The sequence below is a fragment of the Phodopus roborovskii genome, unplaced genomic scaffold, assembly GCF_943737965.1.
Source record: "Phodopus roborovskii unplaced genomic scaffold, PHOROB, whole genome shotgun sequence".
In the NCBI taxonomy this organism is placed as follows: Eukaryota; Metazoa; Chordata; class Mammalia; order Rodentia; family Cricetidae; genus Phodopus; species Phodopus roborovskii.
In genome coordinates this window covers 1,980,464-2,006,956 of record NW_026125648.1, presented here as the reverse complement: position 1 = coordinate 2,006,956, position 26,493 = coordinate 1,980,464, and the positions used below count along the sequence as shown (strand labels likewise).

At 40.2% G+C, this 26,493-nt stretch overlaps 1 protein-coding gene across 1 annotated transcript; it reads right to left on the bottom strand.

Moving 5' to 3' along the window:
• Nucleotides 1–5,149: 5,149 nt before the first annotated feature.
• Irs4 (insulin receptor substrate 4) lies at nucleotides 5,150–17,427 on the bottom strand. The gene is made up of 2 exons (XM_051178008.1): nucleotides 13,631–17,427; nucleotides 5,150–5,373 (listed from the first exon to the last, which is right to left on the bottom strand). The coding sequence occupies exon 1, from the start codon at nucleotides 17,377–17,379 to the stop codon at nucleotides 13,648–13,650; it is 3,732 nt and encodes a 1,243-aa protein (XP_051033965.1). The 5' UTR covers nucleotides 17,380–17,427; the 3' UTR covers nucleotides 5,150–5,373; nucleotides 13,631–13,647.
• Nucleotides 17,428–26,493: the final 9,066 nt, after the last annotated feature.

The following is a 26,493-nucleotide window of genomic DNA, read 5'->3' as shown; positions in this document are numbered from 1 at the left end:
GTCACTGGATATGCTTAACCAGTGTACACTTAGGCATCTTTTATCTGACATGTGTTCTGAAAGGTTTTCTGTTTTAAAGAAACAGTAACCATTTTTCTGAAAATGACTTATTTTGTTATGCTTTATAGTTAAATAAAGTTCCACTATGTAAACATATCCCATGTTCTTTATTAATTTCTCTGTTGACTCTTAGATTGATTCCGTAACTTGGCACCGTGAATAGGATGTGCAAGTAGAGGCAAAACTATCTGGAGGAATGAATGGGAATAAGGGGAAGGTGGAGAAAATGGAGGGTGAGTTGAATACATGATATATTTGCATGGAAATGTCTTTATAAAACCCATCATTGTGTACAATAAATATTTGTCCCTAATTTTTATATTTTAAAAAGAAAACCCCTTGACATCTCACAAAGACTATTTGGTTGTCATGCATGAGACAAGAAGCTTGTGGAAGTTCAAGTTTTGTTTACTCTAATATATAGGTGCTTTCTGTGACTGAACTGTGTGTTCCTACTGTTCTGGGAATTCAAGTTGTTAAGAATTAAAACCTAAATGGACATACAAAAGTCATGCAAGATGAAAAGCATCAATGTGTACATTTGTCTTTGAAAATAAATATTATATATAATTGTATGTATATGGTTTCATGAAATGATATATATGTATATAATACATGTGAATTAGTATTTGTAAATTTTTACATACATACATGAAATGAGAGTAACTGAATTTCTGCCTGTTGTGGAGCCTCTTCTTTTTTCTTTTTCTTTATTCATCATGTCTTTCACATCATGCATCTCTATCCCATTCATTTCCTTGTCCCTTCATAGCTACCATCTGACCTTGCAATCTTCCCTCCCCCAAATAAACTAAAATTTAAGAGAAAAAAGAAAAAAAATCAGTCTCATCATGGAAGCTGCAGGGTGACACAGTGAATTATACAGTAAACCGTTTTATCCATATATCTTTACTTGCAAGTGTTGATTGCAAAGAGTCATTGGTCTGGTTTGAGGCCTCGGGTTTCTGCTACACTATCAATGCTAAGCCCTCACTGGGACTCCTTTTAGTTATCTTGCTATTGCCCTGTGTTGTGGAAATCTTGCAGCTTTGGGTCTGCAGGACAGTCCCTCTCCTGTGCTCCAGCATATCACAGATAGGGTGAATATTGGGGTGAGTCAACACATAATCCTGGTTCTAGATAGTTGCAAGGTTGCTCAGCCAGCCACCTCTCCCCCATACTCACCACCAGGGTGAGTTAGCCAGCCATTGCCCTGGCTAATTTGCCCCTAGTATCAAGGGGCAAGACCAACTCTCCTGCTTTCATGTCCTCGGTGTGGGATCTCCCACACCTACACTTTCAGGGTCAGCTCTGTTGTGTCGCCAATGCATGGCATCTCCTGAGTACCACAGCTGATGAGGGTCAGGGTCAGCTCTCTCATTCTTATGACCTCAGGGACAGCTCTACCACTTGCCTTGGGTGTTGATGGGCAATTGGGGGAGGGCATCTCTCCTGAGCCCACACTGCCATGTGACATACAGGTAATAGGGACAGCAGCACTTCATGCTTTGGGGCTGCTTCACCCACAGCTCCACCAATGGGGTTTGCTCTATTGTGCTGCCTAAGGGAGAGGCAGGGCCTGGTGCTGCAGCTGGTGGGGTATAGGGCAGCTATCCCCCCTTATGCTCTCAGGGCTAGCTCTCCCCCAACCCCCATACTGCCACTTGACAGATTAGTAATGGGGACAGCTCTCTCATGCCAACAACATCAGGGCTGGCTCACCCACAACTCCCACCAATGGGACTGGCTCTATTTTGCTGCCCACATGGGGAACAGGACCTGCTCTCCGGAGTGTTGTAGCTGGTGGTGGGCAAGAGAAGCTCTCCCACACTTATGACCTCAGGGCCAGCTTTCCCACTGGCCTCAGGCTTCTTCACCCATGCTGCATAGTGGCATCTCTAATGATAAAGGTACTTTAATTCTATCTTTCCACTGCAATGTTCGTTTACATATGTCCTCTGAGACGCACACCGAAAGCTCAAGCTGTACAATCAACATACCGGTTTGCATAGAGACAGCTCATGTGTACGTTATCTGAGACCTGCTTTCTTACCCTGGGGTCCATGTGACCTCTGTGAACCCACTACTTCCCAGATTTGCTCTCACTTTGCTATGTGGCAAGGGCAACTTGGGAAACACCAAATATATAATGGAGTAACCATATTTTTTAGTGTTTCTCAAAGCCTGTGAATTCTAACAAGACTGACATAACTTGTATATGAACTCATGGTATTCAATCTACCCTTCCATCTGTAGTCCCTCAGTGTGGAAATGTTTTGTGTCTATTGGTCTATTTTTCACGTTCTAATATTTTCTTTTTCCATGGCTAAAAAGAACGCAAAGAAAAGGAGTCCTTCAAAGTATGTTAAGTGACAAGGAGATACAGTCCAATTATAAACAATCACCTCACTCTCCTGGGGTGGTTGATTCATTATAGTAGTCATTATATTGAACCGCTGTAGTGGTCCATGTGGAAACTCAGGGCACTCATTTTGTAGATTGTTTTATACTAGTAGCACCTCTATATTTGTAGTCTCAAAAGTGAGTTGATCCTATTAACTATACCAAAAGCTTCATGTTTGTAGGGAAAGTGATTGACAGGTTTTAATTACCCCAACTGCTTCATTCTGGGAAATAGCTGGCAGTCACTTTTGCAAGAGCAGGGAAATATGTTTGTAATGAAGCTGGGACAACTGTATTAAGGAAAAAAAATTTCACACAAATAAGTTACATGAACACATTTATTGCAAGTAGCTCTATGGAAAAGCAAGTAAGATATATATATAAACACTATACAGAGTTGCAAGGTTGTCTCCCAAAACTGCAAACGAGATGCTTACAAACAAGAAAGTTTAAGAGTATTTACAAAGGAAGACAAACACAGAGCAACTCAAAGCAGGTCTGTGAAGCAGAAATAGCAAATGTAATGGACTGTTGGAACTGTAAAGCTTAAGTTTTTACTGACCAAGTAACTATGTATGACACCAAACTAATGTAGCAGTCACACACACACAAATCGTTCCATCATTGCTTTTTCTCAGCAGCATAATCACCACTGGAAGGTAAGTAGTATGTCAGTACACATATTCCATAGATTCTTCCAGCACAATACTGAATAAATTAATTATATCTGTAAACTAGCAAGTTGTGTCAGAAAGATTGCATATTTGTTATGCTGTACCTGTGACTATTTGTACCTGTGACTAATTGTATGTACTGTTGTGTATGAGGTTTCCGTTCATTTATTCAGCAAGTGTGCTACCCTGTGCTCTACCATCAGTACCCTGTCTCTTGGCAGCCCTTAAACCGAATACGTGAGTTAAGTAATACAGCAGTGTCCCCCAAATAATCTTCTCTTGCTACAATTCTGAACGATTATGACAACTAACTTGACTATAAATGGTAACAGAAGGCCTGAAGAAAGGCTGCCTAAAGAGTACACTGTTACGATGAACAAAATTCACACTGCATTACTGAATTAGGTAGGAACAAGAGAGGAGCCTGAAGGGACTGATGAAAGTGATGCCCTAGCAATGACCAGAAACTGGGTCAGTGACTGGCATTGAAGCTACATCCTCTTCTCAGCACAATTCACACAGGGAAAAAGGAGCACCCCCCCCACCCCATCCCTTTGCTTGGTAGGCAGGGAGAAACAACAGAAGTCAACTCGGTTCTTCAGAAAGTTAGTACAGCAACATGTACAAGAAGCCTGCTCAAAGATAGAAGCACACGTTCAAAGATGTAGGAACCGAGTGGCAAAGAACTTCAAGTAAATGTTACACTACTTCAAAGTTGCACGTTAAATGCGAAGCAAGTTTTGTTAAACAGAGTTACACACAACAGGTACGGCTATAATCACATTCACAGGTACACAAAGGTGTACTTACACATGAACGTGTGCGTACACACACTAGCACTCACACACTTTTGCAGACACTTGCTCAAACACTCACACCCATCTGTGAGATGATGAGGTTTGTCAGTGATGGTACTCCAGCCAAGAGCTGTGTTCCACCACATAACAAAGCTCTAAGCAAGCTTCAAGACCTTTGTTTCTATCCTGTGTGGTCACCACCTGCTGTTATCAAGTTCTCAAAGGTCCAGGTTCCTAAAATCTTAATTCAGTTTCCATCAGAGACAAGCAAAAATAGGAGTGGGGGAGCTTGCTCTGATTTTTTTCTTTTAAATTTTGTGCATCTTATATTGGCTCAAATGTCCAGAAGGAAATAAGGCCTTATAAGAGGTTCCTTTTGGCTTAAATTTTAGGCAGATGATCAGCTGATAGCTATGCAGTAGTTTCTGAACATGGGAAACTAATTTCTTTATAGGTGTCCTGGGCATGTAAGGAAGAAAGGTTATTAGGGAAAAGGCCAGAAAAGGGGGAAGGAAGTTTGAAGAGTAGGAAGGAGGAGCCCCAGAGGGGCAGAAAGGGTCTTTTGGGGTGGAGGCTTGCCTCTTTTCAGGGATAAATATATGTTAAAAATCATATCAAATCAATAGGTTTGGAAATGCTCAATCCACTAGCAGAACATGGCCAGGTTCTACATGAACAAGTAGACAACCTGCTCCTTGGCTCTGCCTTTAAAATGCTAGACATACTCTGTCAAGATATAGCTTTAGTCATGGTTAGTGTCTGTAGAATGTTGTAGTACTGTTGAGCAAAATCTGAGATAATTTGCCCTTTAGTCACGTCTTAGTCATTTATATTGAAAATGCCTTGTCAAGATTGAAGTTCAATTCACATTAATTCCTTGATCAGGAAGTATTTTAAGTATGTACTGATCAGAAAAGAAGATTCCAGATCATACCTACCTTCTCTTTCACATATATATATATATATATATATATATGTATATATATATATATATATGTTTATCTCCCATTGTTTAAAGATGTCCACGTTGAAATTTCATCCAAGTATTATATGTCATTAAAATTGATGCTGACTATATTTACATAGACTGAACACATTTTTAGAGAGGAAAAGGGGAAGTGTCATGAGATACTAACTGACAGCATCTCATTCCTTTCAAAGAGACAGGTCAGGGAAACTAGGAAACAAAGCCAATGTACAGTGCGCACATCACATCTTTAAGTCAATCAACAGGATCCAGGAGGCAGTGGTGAGAATGAACTCCATGAGCCGGTTCATTCAGCTGCCACAGTCCAGTTGACTGGTAGAAGTTGAGACTGCTTTCTATTTAGAAGCCTCAACATTTTCTTTCTTTTAGGCAGATCTGGAGTAGATGAAGATGAAGGTCCGTGTCATGTTTCTTCTAAACTGTGTTTGGTTTCGGTGGCAATGTAATATCTCTACAAAAAAAATGATAAAACAATTATTTTCAAAATTAGTTTGAAGAACTGCCACCCCCTCATTTTTAAACAAAAGAAAACAACGCATAAAGAAGTTCCTGAGAGACACTTTGAGGATACTGCTTTGGTTAATCAACAGCGCAGTCATCCTCTGCAGAGAAAACACAAGGTGGGCAAAAACACTAGGATAGTTACTCCTATATCCAGAATGCCAACTTGGCACTGCTGGTCGGCAGTTGCTTGGACTGTTCATCTTCATGCCAGTGGGCCCCCTGAAGGGAGCCTTAAACAGAAAATGCTCTTCCTTCTCCTACATGCTTAAGTCTACCTTCACCTTAGGCGACACAAGTCAAAGGATTAAAGGACAATCTTGATAAGGGTCTTCTGATCTAACCATGGAATTTCTTCTAAAAGAACTAGTTATAACTGCAAAGATTTGATTGAAGTTTCCCATTCTCTACCAAAAAGATATGACTCTCTTAACCATCAGCTTAATGTGAGGGTATACAAGAGACTTCGAGGTTTGTAGAAAAGTGGAAATTAAGCACGTGGAGGAAGTTACTGGAATGAAAGGCAGGGGAGGAGAAGAAAATTCCGAGCAAGTGGATTATGGAATGCCAAGGTTACTTTAAGCTCTGGTTACGTCAAAGTACCCAGTATTTCATGTCACCTGAAACAAGCTAAAAGAAACCATGTAAAGTTTCCTGCAGAGTAGGCTTCAAGTAAAAGATCTTTAATTAAACTGTAAGTATCTATTTATTTTGATGACTATTTTAATGAATGCAACAAGATTGAGCATCAAAATCTCCACATTTCCTACTTATTGTGGTTATTAATCACTCTCATTGTTCTTTCCTTCATATTAAAAAGAAGTACCCTAAATTGGAAGTATTAAGTCTTCCTATGAGCACTACATTTGTGAAATTTTAGGTTCTATTAAGATAAAATATTATGTACGGCCACCACAGATTGATTAGCTGTGAGCACGCATATTAGTAACTCATTTACTCGTGACAAAATTGGGCTAGGTAGGTATTGTGGAATTTTTAACAGAAATGTGATGTTACAAAGGCATTTAACTAATTTAACTTATTTTTAATATATAATATCTTCATAAGTTCATATATGTAATACATTGCAACTAATTCAAATTGATTTATGATAATCATATATTATGCACTTCATTTCATAATTTGTCCAGAAACATACAAATTATGCTCCTAACCCACCTAAGTGACAATGCTTGGGATTAGGATCATTTGCTGATAACGGGATCATTTTAATTTATTCTTTCCTTACAAAAATATAACAGCAGCTCAAACGAAGAATATAAATAAACAAAATTGCAAGCATGCTACTTAGTTTAGCAGTCATTGGATTATATGCAGGTTTCATCTAGTCAATCAGAACTGTCGCCACACCTTTCTGTGCTTGGTGACTATACAGGATGATGATCCCGTATATGTTGATAAATAGGAACTAATGTTCCTAAAGTGTGAACGTTAGCAAGAACTGCTGCTGATCTTTACAGTGCCACTCATAGTATCCACTTCAGAGATCAAATGATTAAATACTCTTTTCTCCACAGTGGCACTGATTTCCTAAGAGAAACGTCAAAAGAATTTGGAATGAAAATGGATAACACTTGTAAAGTTCCACGTTTTCAAAGGCCAGCCTAGTTGTTTTACATCTGCCCATCAAGATCAGACTCTGGGCCACACTGTTGGTTAACTTCTCATTCCTGATTATCTAGAAATAGACTGGGAATCAGTCTCTTTATTTTTCATCCTAGGTTAGTTTCCCTGCACTTCCCAATACATGCTTGGGTTCCTTCACTCTGCTGCCTAGTTACTGCTAATGTGAAGAATGCAAGTTACTAGAATTTTAATATGTGCACTCTTCAGTTTACAAAAGCCATAATCCCAGGTTCATTGTTTAGCTGCAACTCATAATAAATTACCTCACAGAAACACTATTATAAAAAAAAAACTGTCTACACATGATTCTATTTGACCTCTTCAGTTCCTGAACCAAAAGAGGAACTGTTGTACCCAATCATCTTTGTGAGATGCATTGAAAGTTTCAGTCTGGGAATCCAGTGAAATAGAACGTTTAGCCATGATGGATGATAGAACTAATAATGTATCTTAATTCAAAATATTAAAATCACATTCCATGGTCATTCATTCAAGGACTTGGTGGATTAACATGTGAGCAATTTTCAAGATCAATTTGGAGATGTTGACTTGATTGACATTCTTTGTACATTTCAAGTCTTTAAGTAGGAAATTAGTAATCACATTGATAAAAGTTATGCAACTTTTTAGATCTAACTAGAGTGACCAAAATTTATGGCAAATGGGACATTCAGCAAATCTCGAGGGTCTCATTAGCATCACATATATTGTGGTTAATCTAAGCATGGAAATAGCTTGAAATATCATTGTGGCTACCTCTATGCCAACAAATGACAATGAACCAGGCATCACAAAGTCAGAAATGTACAACAGGAATCCCTACAAAAAAAAAATGCTGCTCCTTCTAGCTGAGTTCAAGCAAGCTGGGACTAGGGACATCTAGGCCAATAGTTCTTCATAGGCCGTACAGAAGTCCTAGAATGTTAACCACCATTTCTGTTGGACAGAGACCAGGTAAGGGCATTTTTAGTGAAATGAAGGGCACAAGTTGGATAAAGGACATCTTGACAGTACAAGTCATAGAATACAAGCAATGACAAACTTCACAATGAAGAAGGTATGTCAGAATGCAGGGGAAAATAGCGATCACTTTTCATTTCTCTAAATAAATACTCAAGCAGCTATTTAAAATTCTAAAGGGGATTAATTCACCAGTCTAAAACTGAAAACTACTCTTTAAATCAATACCAATTGAAACCAACATATATGTTCCCATTAACAAAAGCTCCTAAATCATAGCACATGGTGTGAAATGCCCAGAAAAATCAATAAAAATGATATGTTGCAAAAAAGAAAGAAAAACTCCTAAAATTCCCAGTGTCTTAAATGTTTAGCCTATGATTCCACATCTGTGTGCTCAATAATCAGTGTAGAGTTGCAAGAGAGGATATCATATGCTCATAAAGCAAGTATAAAATCTCACAATGTTATCAACAATTTTCAATTTTGCATTTCGATAGTTGTACTAAAAAAGAAAAAACAAGTGGATTATAATGTAGTCACTCCATTATTCAAAAAAGCCATTGCTTAAATCTCCAATTTTCACTGAGTAAATGATCCCCACGTTCTAAGAGCTTGACAGCCCCCTCTAACACCAAACATACTACAAGCTTTAATTAAGCATTTTATAAAAGGCATTTCCCCAAACTGCCAATAAAATGTCTGGGCTATTTTTATGTAGTCTTAAAGCCTTTAAGGTGCTAAATAAAATGAATGTAATTTTAAACAAGGATTCTTTAATGTCCCACACAGAGGCTTTGATTTTTCAAGACTTCTAAAACCTACTTTCTCAAAGCACAAACAAACAAAAACAGAAAAGAAACAACAAAAACGTTAAAAAAAAAAAACATACATTTCTACAGCACCCTTTCCCTATCTGTCCTGTTTTGCTCACTGTGGTAGTTTAGATTAAAATACTAGATTTATGTGGAAGGAGACTCACAATAGCTGACAAAAGCTGAAAAGCTTTAGAAATATAACCTCAGTTAGGGAAATGACCATTAATTAGAATTTATTGAATACAGGCTCATTTCACTTTCTTTCCTTTCTGATGTTACACACACACACACACACACACACATACACACATATACAATTTGTGTTTAGGAAGTCAGAGTATCTAACTCTCCCTAGATCAGATTTAAAACATTAAGTTTCAGCTATCTTCAAATTCTTTTTTTCTAAAAGGACCATGGCAAAGAGTTCAATATAATGACGAGCACCTGAGCCCTGATAGGTGCTCCAGTTACAGCGCTCTTAAGTGAATTACAACAACATTTGCTATTGAATTAAAGTGTACTTCTGCTTTTGCTCCCAATGTTTTCATATATAATGATTTTCATCAATATAAAAGTGACAAATTAAGCATTTGGTTAGAGGGCAGTGTGATATGCTAGATGGAGCATTAGATTGGAAAACAGATGTATGAGTTACATTTTCAGCTCTGCCACTTACCTTCAGGAACACAGGAAAATTCTTAACTCCAGCTTCACTTCCAGTACTTACCGTCAGTAAAATAATGAATGTGAATGAGCTTTGAAAAAAATAAGGCAATCAATCTGTAACTGGAAAGCATTCCCTCAATCAAGAAGTTAACAATTTAATAACAGACCATTTGAAATCACACACAGCAATCCTTACTTCTCCCTGCAATGCAATGGCCAGCCACATCCTTTCCAACATGAAGTGTCTGTTGTTGTTGCTTTTTTTTTTTTTTTTTTTTTTTTTTTTTTTTTTGACAAATCCTAGTTTGTTCCCCAAGATAAATGCCTGCCAATGACTTGAAGCATTTAGGTTCATGTTTGGCGATTAGGGACAGGGAAAGAAAGCTGGAGACCTGGTTGACTATTTATGAATGTGTAACAGTCTGGTGTGCTTAATTAAAGTCTTGGCCCTGGTTTCAAAGAGATGGTTTGCTTGTAGCTGACATTTTTATCCTGGAAGCATCAGTCTTAAAATAGAATGAATGCAAATGAATAATGATTGCCAAAAAGTTTAGCTAACTTCAACTGAGTGAGGTCCTCTTTAATTGTTTAGGTCAAATACCTCATTAATCCAAAGAACTATCCAGATTTGGCGGGGGGTGGGGGTGGCGGGAGTTAATGCTACATGAAATAAGTGACCCGCCAATTATAGCTGGAAAATCTCTAGTATCTGGAGATTATATGTTAGTTAGTTACAATAAATGAATTTAATACAGTAAAAATAATTTGCTTTCAGCACGTACAATTTATAGCAACAGGACTTGGCAGCAGGACAACAGAAAAAAAGCTTGGGCTTCCTATGTGGTGATAATAGGACCTAAATTGTCAAAAGCCAATTACTAGTTTTTGGCCTTTTAATACCAAGTACTATCATAATATAACTAATTTGTCTAATCAATTATTTCACACCATCTATAGCTGCCCATTTCATATTCCTACATCTTGAATAAAAATACCAAAGAAATCTACATCTCAAATCAGTTCAACCTATCAATTTTATATCAGGTAAAGCATTAAAAGAAGCAAAAAGGCACACAAGAGTTTAGGGATGGACTAAATCACATGGGAAGTGACACTCTTCTAAATGCTAATGTGTTCAAAACCTGAAGCCTTTATCAAGGGACTGCTTTAAAAATATTTCATCCATTAAAAAATGACATATTCAAGTTATATTCTGGGTGTTCCTTTCTAATTGGTTTGAAGAGAAACTATAAAATACTTACATGAAGCTTGACTGTAGATAAATAAGATTATACATTTATTATTCTGCATTACATGATAAACTGGTCTTACTAAAATATAATCTTACTTACACTATAAATAAATCTCTATATAAAGATACCAAGTTGGAATAATCATGTGTGATACTTTTAATGGAAGGAAAGACTAATAAAAAAGTAACACACAATTTTAACTGAACTTTGAGTTTCTAAATTTAGTAGTTAACAGTCACAACCAGAATACTGATTCTAACTACATGGTAATACACACATAGCATTTCTTTATTCCAGTTCTAAAACACATTCCACAAACTGCGATTAACTTAATTGAGTTATATGACCCCGAATATTGTGTCTTTGTTCCTTGTTCAAAGCACTAGTTGTTTCTAAACATGATGTTTTCGTTTTTTTCAGTGCTAGATAAGAAAATAAAGACAGAAGAGAAATAGGTGAAATTTCTTCTATAACTTTAGAGAAAAACATGATCAGATTCATCTGGCCTGATTCCATACTTAACAGACAACATTTTATCAATTCACATTTAAATGTTAACTAAAGTCATTTTCTACAATAGGTTATTTCAATACCACACCTCTTCCCATGCCCTTCCATATGATATATTGCAGAAAATTCCATGTCAGCTCTCCCTTCTGCACCAAGAAATTAGGTAGCTTTCAGAAAATCTAATTAATCTAAATGCTTGAAGTGTCACTTCAGTGTTAAACCAACAACAAAATAAGAATACATTATATTTGTAAAGTGATTTCATGCTCCAAAAATGCTTCCATATTCACTCACTTATCATATTGTAATCTCCTGCCTGTCTATGAGATACAGCTTTGGTGATGCAGTCCCTCAATAAAGTTAGCAATTTCTTCAATAAACATTAAATCTCCAAAATAGCTACAAAGCCATTCATTGGTAACTTATACAAATATTATGGCCACTGGATCTCAACAATCCTCAGAAGTCAGAGTTTATTTGAAGAACAGTATGATTTCACTCTTTTTAATTTATGTGTGAACAAAGATCAGAGTATTTGGAAAGTATAGACATCATTTCAAAGAATCACAGGTCACAAGCAGCTACCTTGGTGCATCATCTCTTTTGATGTGGAATGTTACATCAAAGTTGTACATAGCACCTTCAGCAATTAGACTCCAGCAAAGGTTAGAGGGTGATGTTGGGGTGTACTTTCTGTTCACTTGTCCCTGAGAGGCTGATTATCTGATTATAAGTTCTTGGAAATGGAATTATGAGTTTTAAATACATAGTTATGATAGCAGTGCTTGATCTCTCTCTCTCTCTCTCTCTGTGTGTGTGTGTGTGTGTGTGTGTGTGTGTGTGTGTGTGTGGGCGCACACTAGGGAGGAGCCTCACAATTTAAAGAACTTTTTAATTGAGTCCTTTGGCAAGCCAAAGCATCCTTTTGTTGTTTTACTGGTCACTCTCTTGGTGTTTCTGTGCTGCAAATGTGAGATTTTGTATGGCAAAATTTCTATAGCTAGGAGAGAAAGAGGAGGTAGGGGGGCTACACCTGCACTAAATGGGGAGCTTGTAAGGTGACTGTTGTGATCAGTCCCCAACTTGTTCTGCCTGATCAAGCACAGTGGGCAAAGATCTGATCACAAAAGCATTCCAGAGTCCAAGCAAAGCAAAAAAGTTCACTAAACTGACGACTGAAAACCGCTGGGAACCATCCTTTCTCAGGCAAAGAAGCATATTCTTCTAAAGAGAGAAGGCAGGGCAGGCAGGCTCCAGGGGTATCATCTGCAGACATTTCTCAAGAAGATCTCAAGTCAATATTGAGAAATTTGCTCTAAGATTCACTAATCTTTGCTCTCAGTCCTTCTCTTCCTTCAGAAAATTAGGCCTCGAAACTCCCTCCATACACACACACAAACACACACACACACACACACACACACACACAAACACACCACACACACACACACACACACACACACCACACACACACTGCTCAGGGTGGGCTGCCCTAGAGCCCAGTCTTCCTCCAGACTTGTTACCTTGCTCTCCTTGATTTCTCAGAAGACATATCGATTAAATGCTTTAAATACTTTTTAAACCTTGAAACAATATTCATATCCATAATCAAGATGTCACTACACCCCCTAGAGAGGAGGAGGTGGGGGTACAGGAAGAAAATGAAACACAACACAAGTGACTTGCCTTTCCCTACCAGTAGCAGAGAAAAGGGACACTCATGGTTTCTCACATTTTATCCTGTGTAAAAAACAAAAACAGATCAACACAGAAACACTCTCCAGAGCAAATATTGGCTTTTAATCAAATGGCGTTATGATTATCTATGCACCCTCTCATCATTCCGCTGACAAATGAGAGTGAAGCTTTTGGGCAAATCACAGAAAACAATGACTGCATTTTTTAAAGCAAGTGACTATGTTTAATAGTTGGCTTGTCACTGCTAAACTTTCTGCGCTCTCATTCAACCCCTGCACTTAGATTGCTCACTGGTAGAAAAGCAGCTTTAGTTGCAGGCTTGAAAGTTACTCGATGGAACTCAGTTTCATAAGGACTTAGGGGAGAGCAACCTCATGCTGTGGGTCTTTTAAGTTTCAACTGCTCCTAAGAGTTAAATCCAGTGCTTAATAATTGGCTCTGTCAGATAAATTAATGGGTTAAATAAAAGCTTACATTTTCGCAAAGACCAAACGTGTACCATGTGAAAAATGAAAAGTGAACTCTACTCTCCAATAACACTAGTAAATCTGAACCATCGCCTCACTTATTGTTAACATCATAGCAAGTAGCGCATCAACTCACTCATTAGCCAATTTGCATTAACTTCAGGAATTTTAATTATATATTCACCAACCTCTTTGCGGAGAATGGTCACTTCTTGTAGTCACGTCTGGCAAAGTCCATTCTCACGTAAATCTCGTCGTCATCTTCGTCGTTGTCCTCAGAGTCAGCTCTCTCTGGGGGTCTCAGCACCCGTCGCTGGCGAGGTGGCGGTGGGGGAGCTGCTGCGCGGGCCGCCAGTTCCTCACCTCTGGCAGCTTGGTTAAGGGCTTCAGGATTCCAGCCTGCGGCAATGTCCTGGGCCCCTCTTACAGCCTGGGCACCGAGAGCATTCGCAACAGGTTGGAACCGGCGAGCAGAGGCGGAGTCAAATCTGACAGTGGCCTGGAAGCCGGCAAAGATAGCGCCAAAACCGGGGGCCGCTGCGAGCGCAGAGACCACAGCTAAAGCCCGGCTCACTGCCAAGATGGGCGCCCCAGCTGGAACAACAACCCCGGCAGAAGCGGCGGGAAAATCTCTGTCCAAGCTGTCAGTTGGGAAAGCAGAGACAGCGGCTCGGGTGTTAGCAAATAAACTTTGGGAGCGGCTTTGTGGGCGTCTTCTCTCCTGCACTTCCTCCTGCAGCAGCCTAGCTACAGGTGGCGGTTCAGAGCATCGACCAGGAGAGAGAGAAATGTCCATACAGCACTCAGAAAATGGGTCGACTACATACATTTGACCGGTTTGAACATCAAAGCGAATGGCACTGTCAGCAAAAGGCACGACTGGTCTCATGGCTGGGTTGAAAATTACTTCAATGTATTCACCCTCTTCCACAATACGTCTTGTAGCACTGCCTGGGAAAGGACGAAAGGGCCACCTAGCACCGGCCAGATAGATCGAGTTGGCACCTGGTAGAACTCTTAAAAGATCTGAGAGGCGGATTGCTGGATTTGGAAAGGGCACCCCGATTTCAATATTCAGGTAACCGGAAAAAGCTGTGCGTCTGGGGTCAGTAATTAAGCCCCAAGAATCTGGCAGTCCTTGAGCAGAGGGAGCTGGCACAGGGCGCTCTCTTTTAATGAAGTCAATGTTGATATAGTCACGAGAGCTGTCAGCTCCTCTCTGCTCCTGTGTGGGCTTTACTGGTTTGGGCTTGATTTTGTTTCCTTTTGCAAGAAAAGAAAGTCGGTTAGGTCTCTTAGCCTTGTTCACTGGGGACTCATCATCTGAAGGCTTTGAAGGTGACCCGCTATCTCCAGGTTTTGAGAATGACCCCACATCTTTGGTGTCCTGGCTAAAGGAGGCTTCTTTGTCTAGACCCCTCCCCAGGTACTTCCCAGGCAACATGGGAACATATTCACTATGGTCGCTCTGTCCCAAGGGTGAACTCTGAAAAGGACTTGGCAGAGAGAAGTAAGAGCTCCAACTTTTGGAGGAAGAACCTCCCTGAGGATTGGGAGGATTTTTAGGAATCGCACCTGCTCCAGGAGCCATAAACATGTAGTCACTGTCACTGTCATTGTCCTTAGAGTCATCCTCTTTATTGGTATCCGGTGCTTTTGGAGGACTTGGGGCAGGTGGTGGTGGACTCACTCTGGGAAACATCATCATGTACCCTCTGGAGTCTTCGAATGGTGACCTAGAGTGGCGCTTTTTGGTAGCAGAGGAATTTTGAGGAGCCATTGGCATATAGTCACTGGAACATGCGAGAGGGGCAGCCACCCCTGGCCTCATTGGCACATATGGGTCATCCTCGTCTTCATCGTAAGCTCTGGCTCGGTGGGACCCCCGGGTTGCTCCTTCTGGGGTTTCCCTATCTCTCACCTCTTTGGCTTCTTTGCGTTCTTTTGTGGCTCCTCTGTCTGCACAGAAATAAAGTCGGAATCTTCCCCCCGACTTGCTTTTACCACCAGTTGCTCCGGCTGGCGGGGGTGGAGGTGGAGGTGGAGGCAGCGTTTGCTGTTGCTTGCTGTGAGTGAATTTACCAAAGTATGATCTTTTCTTCACAGATTTCCCACGGTCACCATCATCGGAGTTTTTGCCACTTCCTGAACCCTTGCCTCCTCCTGAGTTCTTGCCACCACCTGAGCCGTGACCATCTCCAGGTGCCCGGCCACCACCTGAGCCATGGCCACCGCCAGGCCACTGGCCTCCACCTGAGCCATGGCCACCTGCTGTGCCCTGGCCATTTCCTGAACACTGGTTTCCTCCAGCACCCTGACCTCCTGAACCCCGGCCTCCTGAGCCCTGGCCTCCTGAGCCCTGGCCACCTCCAGAACCCTGCCTGCCACCTGAGCACTGGTTCCCTCCTGAGCTCTGGCTGCTGGAGCCTTGGCCACTTGAGCCCTGTCCACCTCCTGAGCCCCGGCCGTTTCCTGAGCCCCAGTTGTTCATGGGCATGTAATCACCTTCGTTTCCTTCCTCGCCTTCCTTGTCTTTTTCTTCAGAGTTGCCAGAGTTGGAGCCAGAGGCTTCACAAGCTCTGTCATTGGAGGCTTCTTCAGGGTGTGAGACACGTACCGGCGGGCTAGGTGCTAAGCGGCGGGAAAAGCTGGGTGGTACTGAAAGCGCTCTCCTGGCCCTGCGGGCTCTGGGCACGTGCCCCCTTCCTCTCCTGGAGGGAGGCCGAGGCTCCCTGGGTATGAAGCGCCTGTTAAGGAGCATCTCCTCTTCCCTTTCTCCGATAGCCCTGAGGTGGCAAAACTGCTCAAAGCGGGATCTTCGGAGCCAGCCGCCGGGCTCCACGGGGAGCAAGCCCAGGTGCCTCCTAGTGGACAGCAGGGTTAACAGGTGGGCGCCAACACTGATGCTGTAGGTGCGGCACCGGGCTCGGTATTCATCTGCGCACAAGGCTCTCATCTTCTCCAAAAACAGCTCATGCATATTTTGGGCCACCACACAGTCATCTACCTGCATCCACAGCTCCCCTGGACCGATGACCGTGGACCTGCCGACTTCCAAGAAAAAGTACTGCTCCGAGTGCCCACAGCGACGAATACTCAGGAGCTGGACGACCACACTGGCCACTTCAGTATTGAGCCTTACAAACACAACCTCTTCGTCGGTAAGACACAGCCGGAACACGCCGCTCAGCTCTTTTCTGTGCCCCAGCCCCCTGGGTTTGATTACTACCTGCCACACATCTTTGTAGAAGGGTGGCTCCGCCGCCGCTGCTGCCGCCAGGGCCGCCGGCTCTCCGTCCGGCTGCGCGCCTAGCGTGCCGCAGCGGCGGCGCTTGCTCTCGAGGATGAGGCGGCTGAGGAGCAAGTACCAGCTTTCTTGTTCCGACTCGTTCTCGGCCACCATCGCGAAGTACTCGTCCTGGGTGAAAAGGGCAATAAGGTGTCGGTACCTGGCATCAGCTCGTTGGCTCACGGAGAAGCACTGGTACAGGATGATCACGCGCCTCGGTGGGATGAGCGCGGGGACCGCAGCACCCGAGGCGGCAGCCGCTGCCGCAGCCGCCGCTGCGCGGACACTGTGCCGGAACTTCCTGGCATTTTCATAGTATTCCAGCCGAGCCGGGGCGTCTTCGGTCTCGAGTTTGAGCACGAAGTAACGCCTGTGCCCATGCTTCTGCTTCCTCAGGTAGCCGCGTTTGCAGACTTCATCCCCGACGGGGAGGTCTTCCTCTTCGGACTCAGAGTCTGACCGGGAGCCAGTGGCCGTGGAGAGCCACATGGCTCCCGGACAGGACGACCCGGTCCCAATGAGTGCGGTCGGGGTTCCCGAGGAAAGAAGCGGGGTGGTCGCCACTGCTGCTAGAGCTGCTGACGCTGCTGCTGCTGCAGCTCTCAGTCTCCTTAGTGCTCGGTCGCCAGCGAAGGAGCAACTCGCCATGGTGATGCACGGTGGTTTTAAGGTGAGCGGAGGAGAGGGGGGGCTCGAGAAGGGAGGGCTGGGGGGAAGAGGCCGTCCCCCCCCTGTCTGCCCGCCCCAGACCCCTCCCGCCTAGGCCCGCGTCCCCGCCCACTTAGCTGGGCTCACAGCGGCGGGCAAAACAACACGTGACTGTCGCCTCACGCGGCGGCCCGCTCCAGATCCAGCTACCCGAGCCATGGAGGGGCGCAAGCGGCCACCAGTAGAGGTGTGCAAGGGAGGGCCACCGGGGGACACGGAGGCAGAGGCATCTTCAAATTGGCAGAGACCCTTTGGACAAATCACTGAGCCTTTGATCCAAGGCAGAACCGACGGGAGAAGGCGGGGCTCTCTAGCCACACGAAGCCTAGTCCACAGTACCAGAAGGCTGGGACACTGGGTATACGTGAGGGCTGGACAGTGTGTCCCGCCACTGGGCCAGGATGGGAGTCACAGCCCACACTGTATAGGCTAAAGGGGGCTAGAGGTGGGGGGGGGGAGATGGGACATCCACAGCAAAGGATGGTTTGTTTGTTTATTTAGGAAGCGGGGACCAGGTGAAACCTTTACAAGGCTCTGATTGGCTAGGATATGAGCCAATGGGAGGGTCCAGCAAGGAGGTGGCCATGAATTCATTAGTTTAGTGGAAGGGGGGTGGAGGGGTGAGGGGGCGTGGCTGGGGTCCCAGAGTGGGCTTCTCAGTCTGGTTGTCTCTGGATCAGGCGGTAAACAACCCTCAGAAAACAGCTGTTAATGGTGATAAATTCCTGCAAATTCCTGAACCATGGGGAACCCTCTGCCAGGAGACCTCTTTCTTTCTTCCCTATAGTTCACATACATTTTCCCGTTATGATTGCAGTCTGCTCTAGTCCCTCCGGCTTCTCACTATGAGCTGTGCTCCTTAGCAGAAACTGTCAATAATCTCTGGAAACCTGTTAAAAGACCTGGGTCCTCAGACCGGCTGCACACCAAGCTGCACACGCTTCCTCGCCCGCTTCATCCCTGATAAAAGCCAGCGACTCTTAAGACTCTGGAATAACAGCTATGCCTTCCAAATTAACGCCATCTGTACACAGTGTATTTCTAATCCACGAAACAGGTTCGCTAGAGGTGGTGTTTCTATTTGATTGATGACGACTATGAAAGATTTGGGAGCCTGCGAAGTGTACAGCCATGTTGGAAAAAGCCAGACCTGAATCTTACCGAAAAAGAGTGTTGAGCTGTCATGATATCTTCTCGAGGGCAGTGCTTTGAACGGTGCCTTTTAAGGAATTAACAAAAACTAACTTTTTTCTCCTTGAAGGAGAGTGGAAAACTTTATGAAAAGAAAAGCTCCTATCTAGAACAAAGGACTGTGCTGAATACATGTCCTCGAATATATTTTACATCCGTCACTTCAAGAAGGTCTTTGCTTCATTTCAGTTTACAAATTGACATAAAAATAACAAACTACTGCCTCCCTTCTTGCTGGAGAAAGTACCTTGGAGTGTAAGGTGTAAGTGCAACCTCCTGAAAATTGTCTCTGCTCTCTGCCTCTCCTCTCCTCTCCTCTCTTCTCCCTTTTCTCTTCCCCCTACTTCTCCTCTCTGCAGTGTCTCTCTCTTTTTTCAGACTGTTAAGGATGGAGGCAGGTTGAGATGTTATTAAATTATCAAGAAGTGACGGCATGTGAAAAGAGGAATTGGGGGACAAATAGAATTTTTCTATCAAAGAATGTAATGCCAGTTCATCCTTGTCCTGCAGTAGACACTGCATTTGGGTAATACTTATAAATTCAAGAGCAAACCACTCACGTCATAAAAAAAATAGACTCCATCTCTTTTTTAAAATTCTCTTTGTTTGCAATAGAAGAAATAAATTAAAATAGATGACACCTTCGTGATGTTCAGGATGGAGGCAGGGCAAAGACAAGGAACAATCATTAACAGGTCTTTTGCTTCCAGCAGTTTATAAATCCACAGAATTCACAGGTGCTGGAAGCAACTATGGCTTTGAGAATGAGATGGAGGCAGGATGAATAAGTGGCTGGAAACAGGATGAATGTGAATGAATTGAGCTTGCTACCCACAGGTTTCAGCTGCTTAGTCACATATGCACAAGATTCAGTTCACTTAGTATCAAAACGATCACAGATACGTTTGTTCAAGTATCAAAACGATCACAGATACGTTTGTTCATTTGAACTTCTTACGTTATTTTTTAACTTTCTAAATGCATGGTTTTTTTTGCTTCTGATAGAATTGTAAAAAAAGGCTATGCATTTGAAAATAATTTAACACCAAAATAAATACATCAAATACATTAAGGTGCTTGTTAAATAAACTTTGGAAAATATTGACCAGATTCAAGAATCTGTGTGACTCTTCTACCTATGTATATAGACTCTTGTTCTTTCACTCAGCAATATGTGCTAATACTTTCCATATTTCTACGAATTAGCCTAAACATCATTTAAAAAGTAATGCAATACCCCACAGAGTTGTGATAAAACAATATATTGTCAGTTCTAATGTGTATTGTTGTAATTATTCATTTTTCAGTATTGTAAATGATATTGCCATATCTTAAATCTATGACTTTACCTTTGAAAACTAAAGACTAACATTAATGAGGCATAATATGAATATTTCATACATTATTTTTAAATATTATATGACTTTACCCTGCCACCACATCATTTGTTGTCATTAGATACTCTTAGTTTAAAAAAAGATACTGATAAACAAAATGCAATCCCACTGTTATGATTTTTATTTTTGTTTGACAATAAGATAAAATGTCTATCTGTATGTCTACGTGCTATGTATTTCCTTCTACAAATTGTCATTTTAAATCATTTGCTTTATCTGTTGGATTCTTATTTTATGTATTGATTTGTTTACATAGTAAAGATTTTAAAATTTTGCCATATGTGTTACGAGTTTTTTTTCTCTCAGCTGGTGATTTTAAAAATCACACAAAACTTGATTCCCTTCTATTCTAAAGAGATTTGTGAATTTTCCTAACCATGTTTTGTAGTGCAAGCTGTCAGGATTACTTCTAATAATATCTTTAAGAGATTACATATCTGATCTTGGATGCTTTTTGAAAAGAAAAGCTAAGTTGGTCTTCATGCCACCTAATTGTAAGAGAAAATCTACACTAAATCAATTCTATAACATTCTGAAACAATATGACAGTTTTCTCTGGTGTGAGGGGAAAACAATGGATCAAAAAAAATTTTTTAACAACTACAGTGAGAAGTTAAGCATGCCCTGTCACTTTGTGACCGAGGTATATTATTTGACCACAGCAAAATGGAATTAGAGCTATAGTGAGATGTTTCATGCAGGGATTTTTCTTTGTATGTTTCTTACAACACAAGCAGATCTGGAAGCATGAGCCCTGGTGAGCAGAGAGAATATTTAACTAGAAGAGCATCATTTTCTTCCCACAGGCCCAGAAAAGCTCTGCTGTCCTAGAGTTCTTCCAGCACAGAAGGTTTTGGGAGAGACCTCCTTTACTGAGATGCAGCAGATGCTACAGCTTGTCTGACATATATTTAAACTTTCATCTTCCTGGACAACTTAATGATATAGAATAGCTGTTTGGTTTAGGTTAGGTTTCCATAGCCAAAATAAAGCAGAGTTGGCACAGACATCTCAATGGTTCAGACAAAAGGTGGAGACTGTGTTTAGCCTGAACTGGCCTTAATGCTCTCCTTTCCTTTGCCTGTATGTTGTTGTGTCTTAGGGCTTAAGGCTCTTTTTTTTATTATTGTTTTAGTCTTTAGACTTGTTGCTCAAGAAAGCAAAAGTTGTTTTTGCATGTCCACTCATTCATGCCTTTAAATTTGGAGTCTGAACAGAGTATGATGCACATCATTTTAAAGTAATAGATAAGAAATATTAACATCCATAATAGTTCATATTTCATTCACTAGTTTAGCTTAGTCTAACCCCACAAGCATTGAAGCTGGTATTTTACATATAGAAAGCAAAGGGAATGGACAAACCATTATGGTATCTTTATCCTTCTTGTAAAAATTGTGCATTTAATGAGCTTTGTTTTTCAAAGGATTTCCTAGGCGTCCTGTTATTTTTTTTTTTTTAAAAAAATCTTTGACTGTCTAGTCCCCATAGTAAAAGTTCACTCTTCCCTTATTCACATGATTATCAGTATTCAAATTCTTAGTTGTACTGTAATAAAAGTATCTAATTAAAATATGAATTTACTTAGCTGAAAAATTAAACTGTTACATCAAATATGAACAGTTTCAAGAGACGTTATTCAAGAGAATAAAGCATAAGAAATTACCAGCATAATAGAGCTATTATTCTTGCCCAATGTACAAATTATCCTATAATTATTAACTCTTGTCTTTGTGAGCTAATGTTCAATTATGTAGATCAAAATGTGGTAGGATTCTTGATGCTCAAAAATGATGCTAGTGATAATGATTGATCTTTCTGTGTTTGAACATAAATAAAGGCAGGCATGATGCACATACTTTCTCCACTAAGCAGAGACAGGGACTTTTGCCTCCTTTTGCAGATGATGACTTTGCCTCTTAGCTTTGTTTTTCTCCTCAAACCCTCTGTTGAAGAAAACAACAGTGAAAAAAGCCTGCCTGCTACACACAGAACAGGCCTGTTAGCTGCTTTTGTTTCCTAGCAGTCTGTGGCTAAAGTAATTAGAGCAAATATGTGGTTTAATTAGGCTCCTAAAGCTGCCCTGTTATCTTAGGAGTCAACTGAAAATTAACTCTGTTAACAATTAGGCATTCCTTTCCACCTTGGAAAGAGAAAAACTTATTTGCAAATTACTTTTAGTAAGTCTGTTAAACATTAAAACAATGAAATGGTGTAGATTTCACATAAATTTAAATGATTTCACATCATATACTTTTCTGACAAAAGTTTTCTGATTTAAAAAAAAAAACAGAGGAACAATAGAAAGTGTTATATGGTTACTTGTTGCTATCTTGTGCCAAAAAACATGAATTAATACTTCCCCACTTGTCTTCAAAAGGATCATGTCGTAGCTAATGCATTTTTATGATTCATGATTTAATGTATAGTTTCTAAATTTTATTTTTATTTTTAGAAATGTCTTGCTTCGTTGCCCAGGCTATTGTGAACTAATCTCAAGCTATCCTCCTGTTTCAGCTCTCTGTGAAAACAGTGTGAGCAGTTCAGATCTACTAAGCAAATATCACAGACCTGCTTTTCTTTTAAATGTTAAGGAAAATATATGAAGACGATACACGTTAGGTTTAATGTAGATTGCACTTTCTTACATGGTGCTGTAATTATCAACTAGGTTTTACCCTTTGCTCTTTTCTCCAAATTGGCTACTCTGTTCTTCAGTCTTGTCACAGAATGGTAATTTCTCATAGTACTCTCTGCTCCTGTATGTGTGGAAGGCTTCCCCAAATTTCTCAACCATTTAGAGCCAGATTTTTAAGTCTAATATATACATTCTTCTCTTCCTATTGTCACTTCAGTCAGCCCTCTTGCCCTCTTTGTATACAATCCATTCTATATAAAGTGAGAAGCCAGTAAAACTTGCTCCTTGTTCTATTCAGACATAGTTTCACTGTCCAAACCCTCAGGTATATTGGCTTCCTTGTAACATTGTACACAATTTATGCATTTCCACCTATAGGTGCGCTATTTCTCATGTCTATATTGTCATCCCCCTCTTTATCAACTCACACAATTTTGTAAAGACTTAAATTAATTCTGGAGCGTTTCCCTCACTTAATCCGATTGTAACCATCTCCTAATCTTCATAAGCATTGGATGAAGATAGAGTTAATGACTCAGTTGATATCTGTAGATATAATCTGATCATTATTAATGACAGTCACTGTTAAATTACAGAAATGCTTTTTTGCCACTTGGTAAGTATCTGTTCTCAAAAATGTTCCACTTCTCTTGCCCATCTAAGTTTCCTGGTTACTCCAGACCTTCTCCATGGTGCCCATCTATTCATTACCCAATATCTGTAAAGGTGACTATTACACTATTACACTGTTACTGCTGACACTATAGGAGACTTGAAATTCTGCTGGACTTAAATCTTGACAGCATAATTCCTGGCAGGTTGACTAATGACTAACACGTTATCTGATGGTTAAAATTACCGTACCTGGTAGTACACTAATCCTTGAAATTGGAATATTGGCGTGGATCATCAATTTTTCGAAGATGAAAACTATGTCTTAGTCATGTAATTTCTACTTCCTAAAAGAGTGATTGGCAATCACCAATACATGTTTGCTTCAGAGATGGTTAGAAACAAAGGAGTATGGGAGGTGTGACACAAAAGAAAAGGAAAGGAACGAAGAACAGAAGGGAGAAGGGGAGATGGAGACAAGAAATGCCTCAGATAGATTTAGATGGCAGGGCAGGCCACCTCATCTTACCACTTCTCAGGATCACCACGACTTAGACTTTACTTTCCAATCTCTTTCTCCACAAAGGAATCATTCCTATTTTCTTCTCTTATCTATCACGGGGAAGCGAGTATTTTTTCACACATATATTCCTTTACCATATTGCAACTGTTGTCAGAAACCTCAGAAAATATTTGTACCCCTATATTTTCCTTTCCTATCTAACGTTCCACTAGGGAACCAAGCAAACTTCCAAACCAAGTATTGCAAGTGATAAATATAAAAGTAATACTAGTCATAAACCTCTATCAAGAAAAATCACTAATACATTCTCAACATCATTATTTTTCTTTCTCATTCTCACACTAAAATATGAACTCCCTGTTTCCCCATATGTTCTCCATGTTATGCTCCTTATATATTCCCAGTGCTAACTGCTGCCCAAACACACAGTTGAGATCCTCAATAAATATTTGTTGAGTGAGTACATGAAAGTGAAAATGATGTGTATTGAAGTTCAAACAGTGAAGCCTCAAGGACTGATGATGTTGTTCTTGGAAGTCATCCATATCAAAAGCACAACAGATATTCACCTATGTACTTTAACTAACTATGCTCTTGCTAAGTAAGACCATTCAAAATATTCCCACATATACATTCTAAACCCATTTCATAATCACTTTTATTTTCTCTTTTTGTCTGCTTTCTACCTACTACATTTTATAGCAAATATTCACACAAAATTTCCAAATATTATGACTTACATGAGTTTCTTGTATAAATCTATATATTCAATCAGCAATTATTTCTCATGTTTCTGATTGTTAAATGTGTTCTACCTTCCAAATAATCATCTTATGGACTGCTGTCATAGGTCTGCAGAGATGGTATTATTCTTCCAGAGGACCCAAATTCAGGTCCCAGCACCCTTGTATCTCCTCCAACTTCAGATAGATCTCAAGTCTCTAGCTTCTATGAACACCTGCACTCATGTGCACATACTCACACAGAGACACATGTGCATGTTCAAAAGTAATAAAAAAAACAGTTCTTAAAAAAAAGAACTATTCTTCATATATAACCATGTTAAGTTTCTCTGAGGAGCTTTCTCTACTGGAGGATTGATTATGGACTCTAAACACTTTTCAGTTGTCTCTAAGTGGATGCTTTATCTTCCTAACATTTTATAAGCCCCCCTCTTCTGAGGCCAGGAAATGTATTTCTTAGCCCCTCGGTGATTAAAGTTGGAGGAAGAATTTTACCTAAATGAAAAATGCTTCTTAAGGTGATGAAACTAGAAGACAATGTATAATTTTGTGTGAAAGATGAAATGCCAGTTTATTCAGTACACTTCTTGCTATTTAGGGCCATTGTAGTTGACAGTCATTGTTAGAGATCACATTTTGTTTAGGCTTGTTAATCATTCTTCCTTGTCAAAAATTTCCATGTGAGATATATTAAAAGAGCAACAATACAGGACAATAAATCATGATTATAAATGTATTACAGGGTACATTTACAATATTTAATTTTTCCCTTAATGATATGTTCCTTCTTTCCTTTAAATACACCATCAGGAAGGATCATGACCTGTTCTCTAAAGAATGTAATTTGAGTTTAGGAGTTAGAAAGTGAAATAACTGTGCTTGTGTATTTCAAGTCCTTTTTGAAATTTGAGACTAACGAGGGAAAAAAGAAACCAGTAAAAAATATTTTCATTTTTGGACTGGGAACAAGGAAAGTTTTTCTTCTGTCCCAGTGTGCTGGTCCCTTCATTTGTGATGATGTATAAAAATTACTCATGATTGCATTTTTTTAAATGTTAATAGTTACATGGATATTGTTTATAGTTATTTAAACTATGCATCTTTATGTATATGTGTATATACATATACATATATGTCTACTTTACAACCAACAGAGATTTTAGGAGAAAAGTGGCATCCAAAGAAGGAAGCGTGAATACATCACTTTTACTTAAAATCAGTCATTCTTTTGGCTAAGTCATATTCTGGAAGGACTAATGTTAACATTTAATATAGTGTTTAACAAGTAAATGTTATTTCTGATAAAAAGTGTCCTTTAGAACACAAAATTAATACTTATTTACTGAAGATGAAAATAATTTTTCACACTTAAAGAGATTTCTTGAAAACTTGTTTTAAGACCCACCTGAAGATTTTTGTGACATGGTTCAACACTCCCCTGGAGTCTTCAAGGACCTAAGGATACTCCAAAAGTGAGTTGTGTAACATAGGAAACCTAAATAGTATAGAACCTCATCTACAAGCTGATATTTAAACAAAGAAGACCTAACTTTTCTCTTAGAACATTCTTTTTCTATCTTTTTGTACTCTATGTCTATATATGTGCTCAATACAGTTGTGCAGTTAGTGTAATTTTTCTTATCAATATCATTGTAAATTTCTTAGGATAGAGACAATCTCATGTTCCTCTCCCATGAGCCTTTTGTGGCTTAGTTCTGTAGTTACCTGATTCTTTTGCTTTCTTAGCAAATGCATATATGTCAGTCATATTCTGATAGCTTATTAGTCCTTTGTTTCATCCCTTTTATATCCAGAGGAACTTCTGGAGGATATAAGCACATAAGAATGTATTATCTTATGATGTTGATGTTCTAGATACATTTATAACCATTAATTATATATTTTAGAGTATTTGTAACAGTACCAGTTATTAAAATATAAATGTAAAAG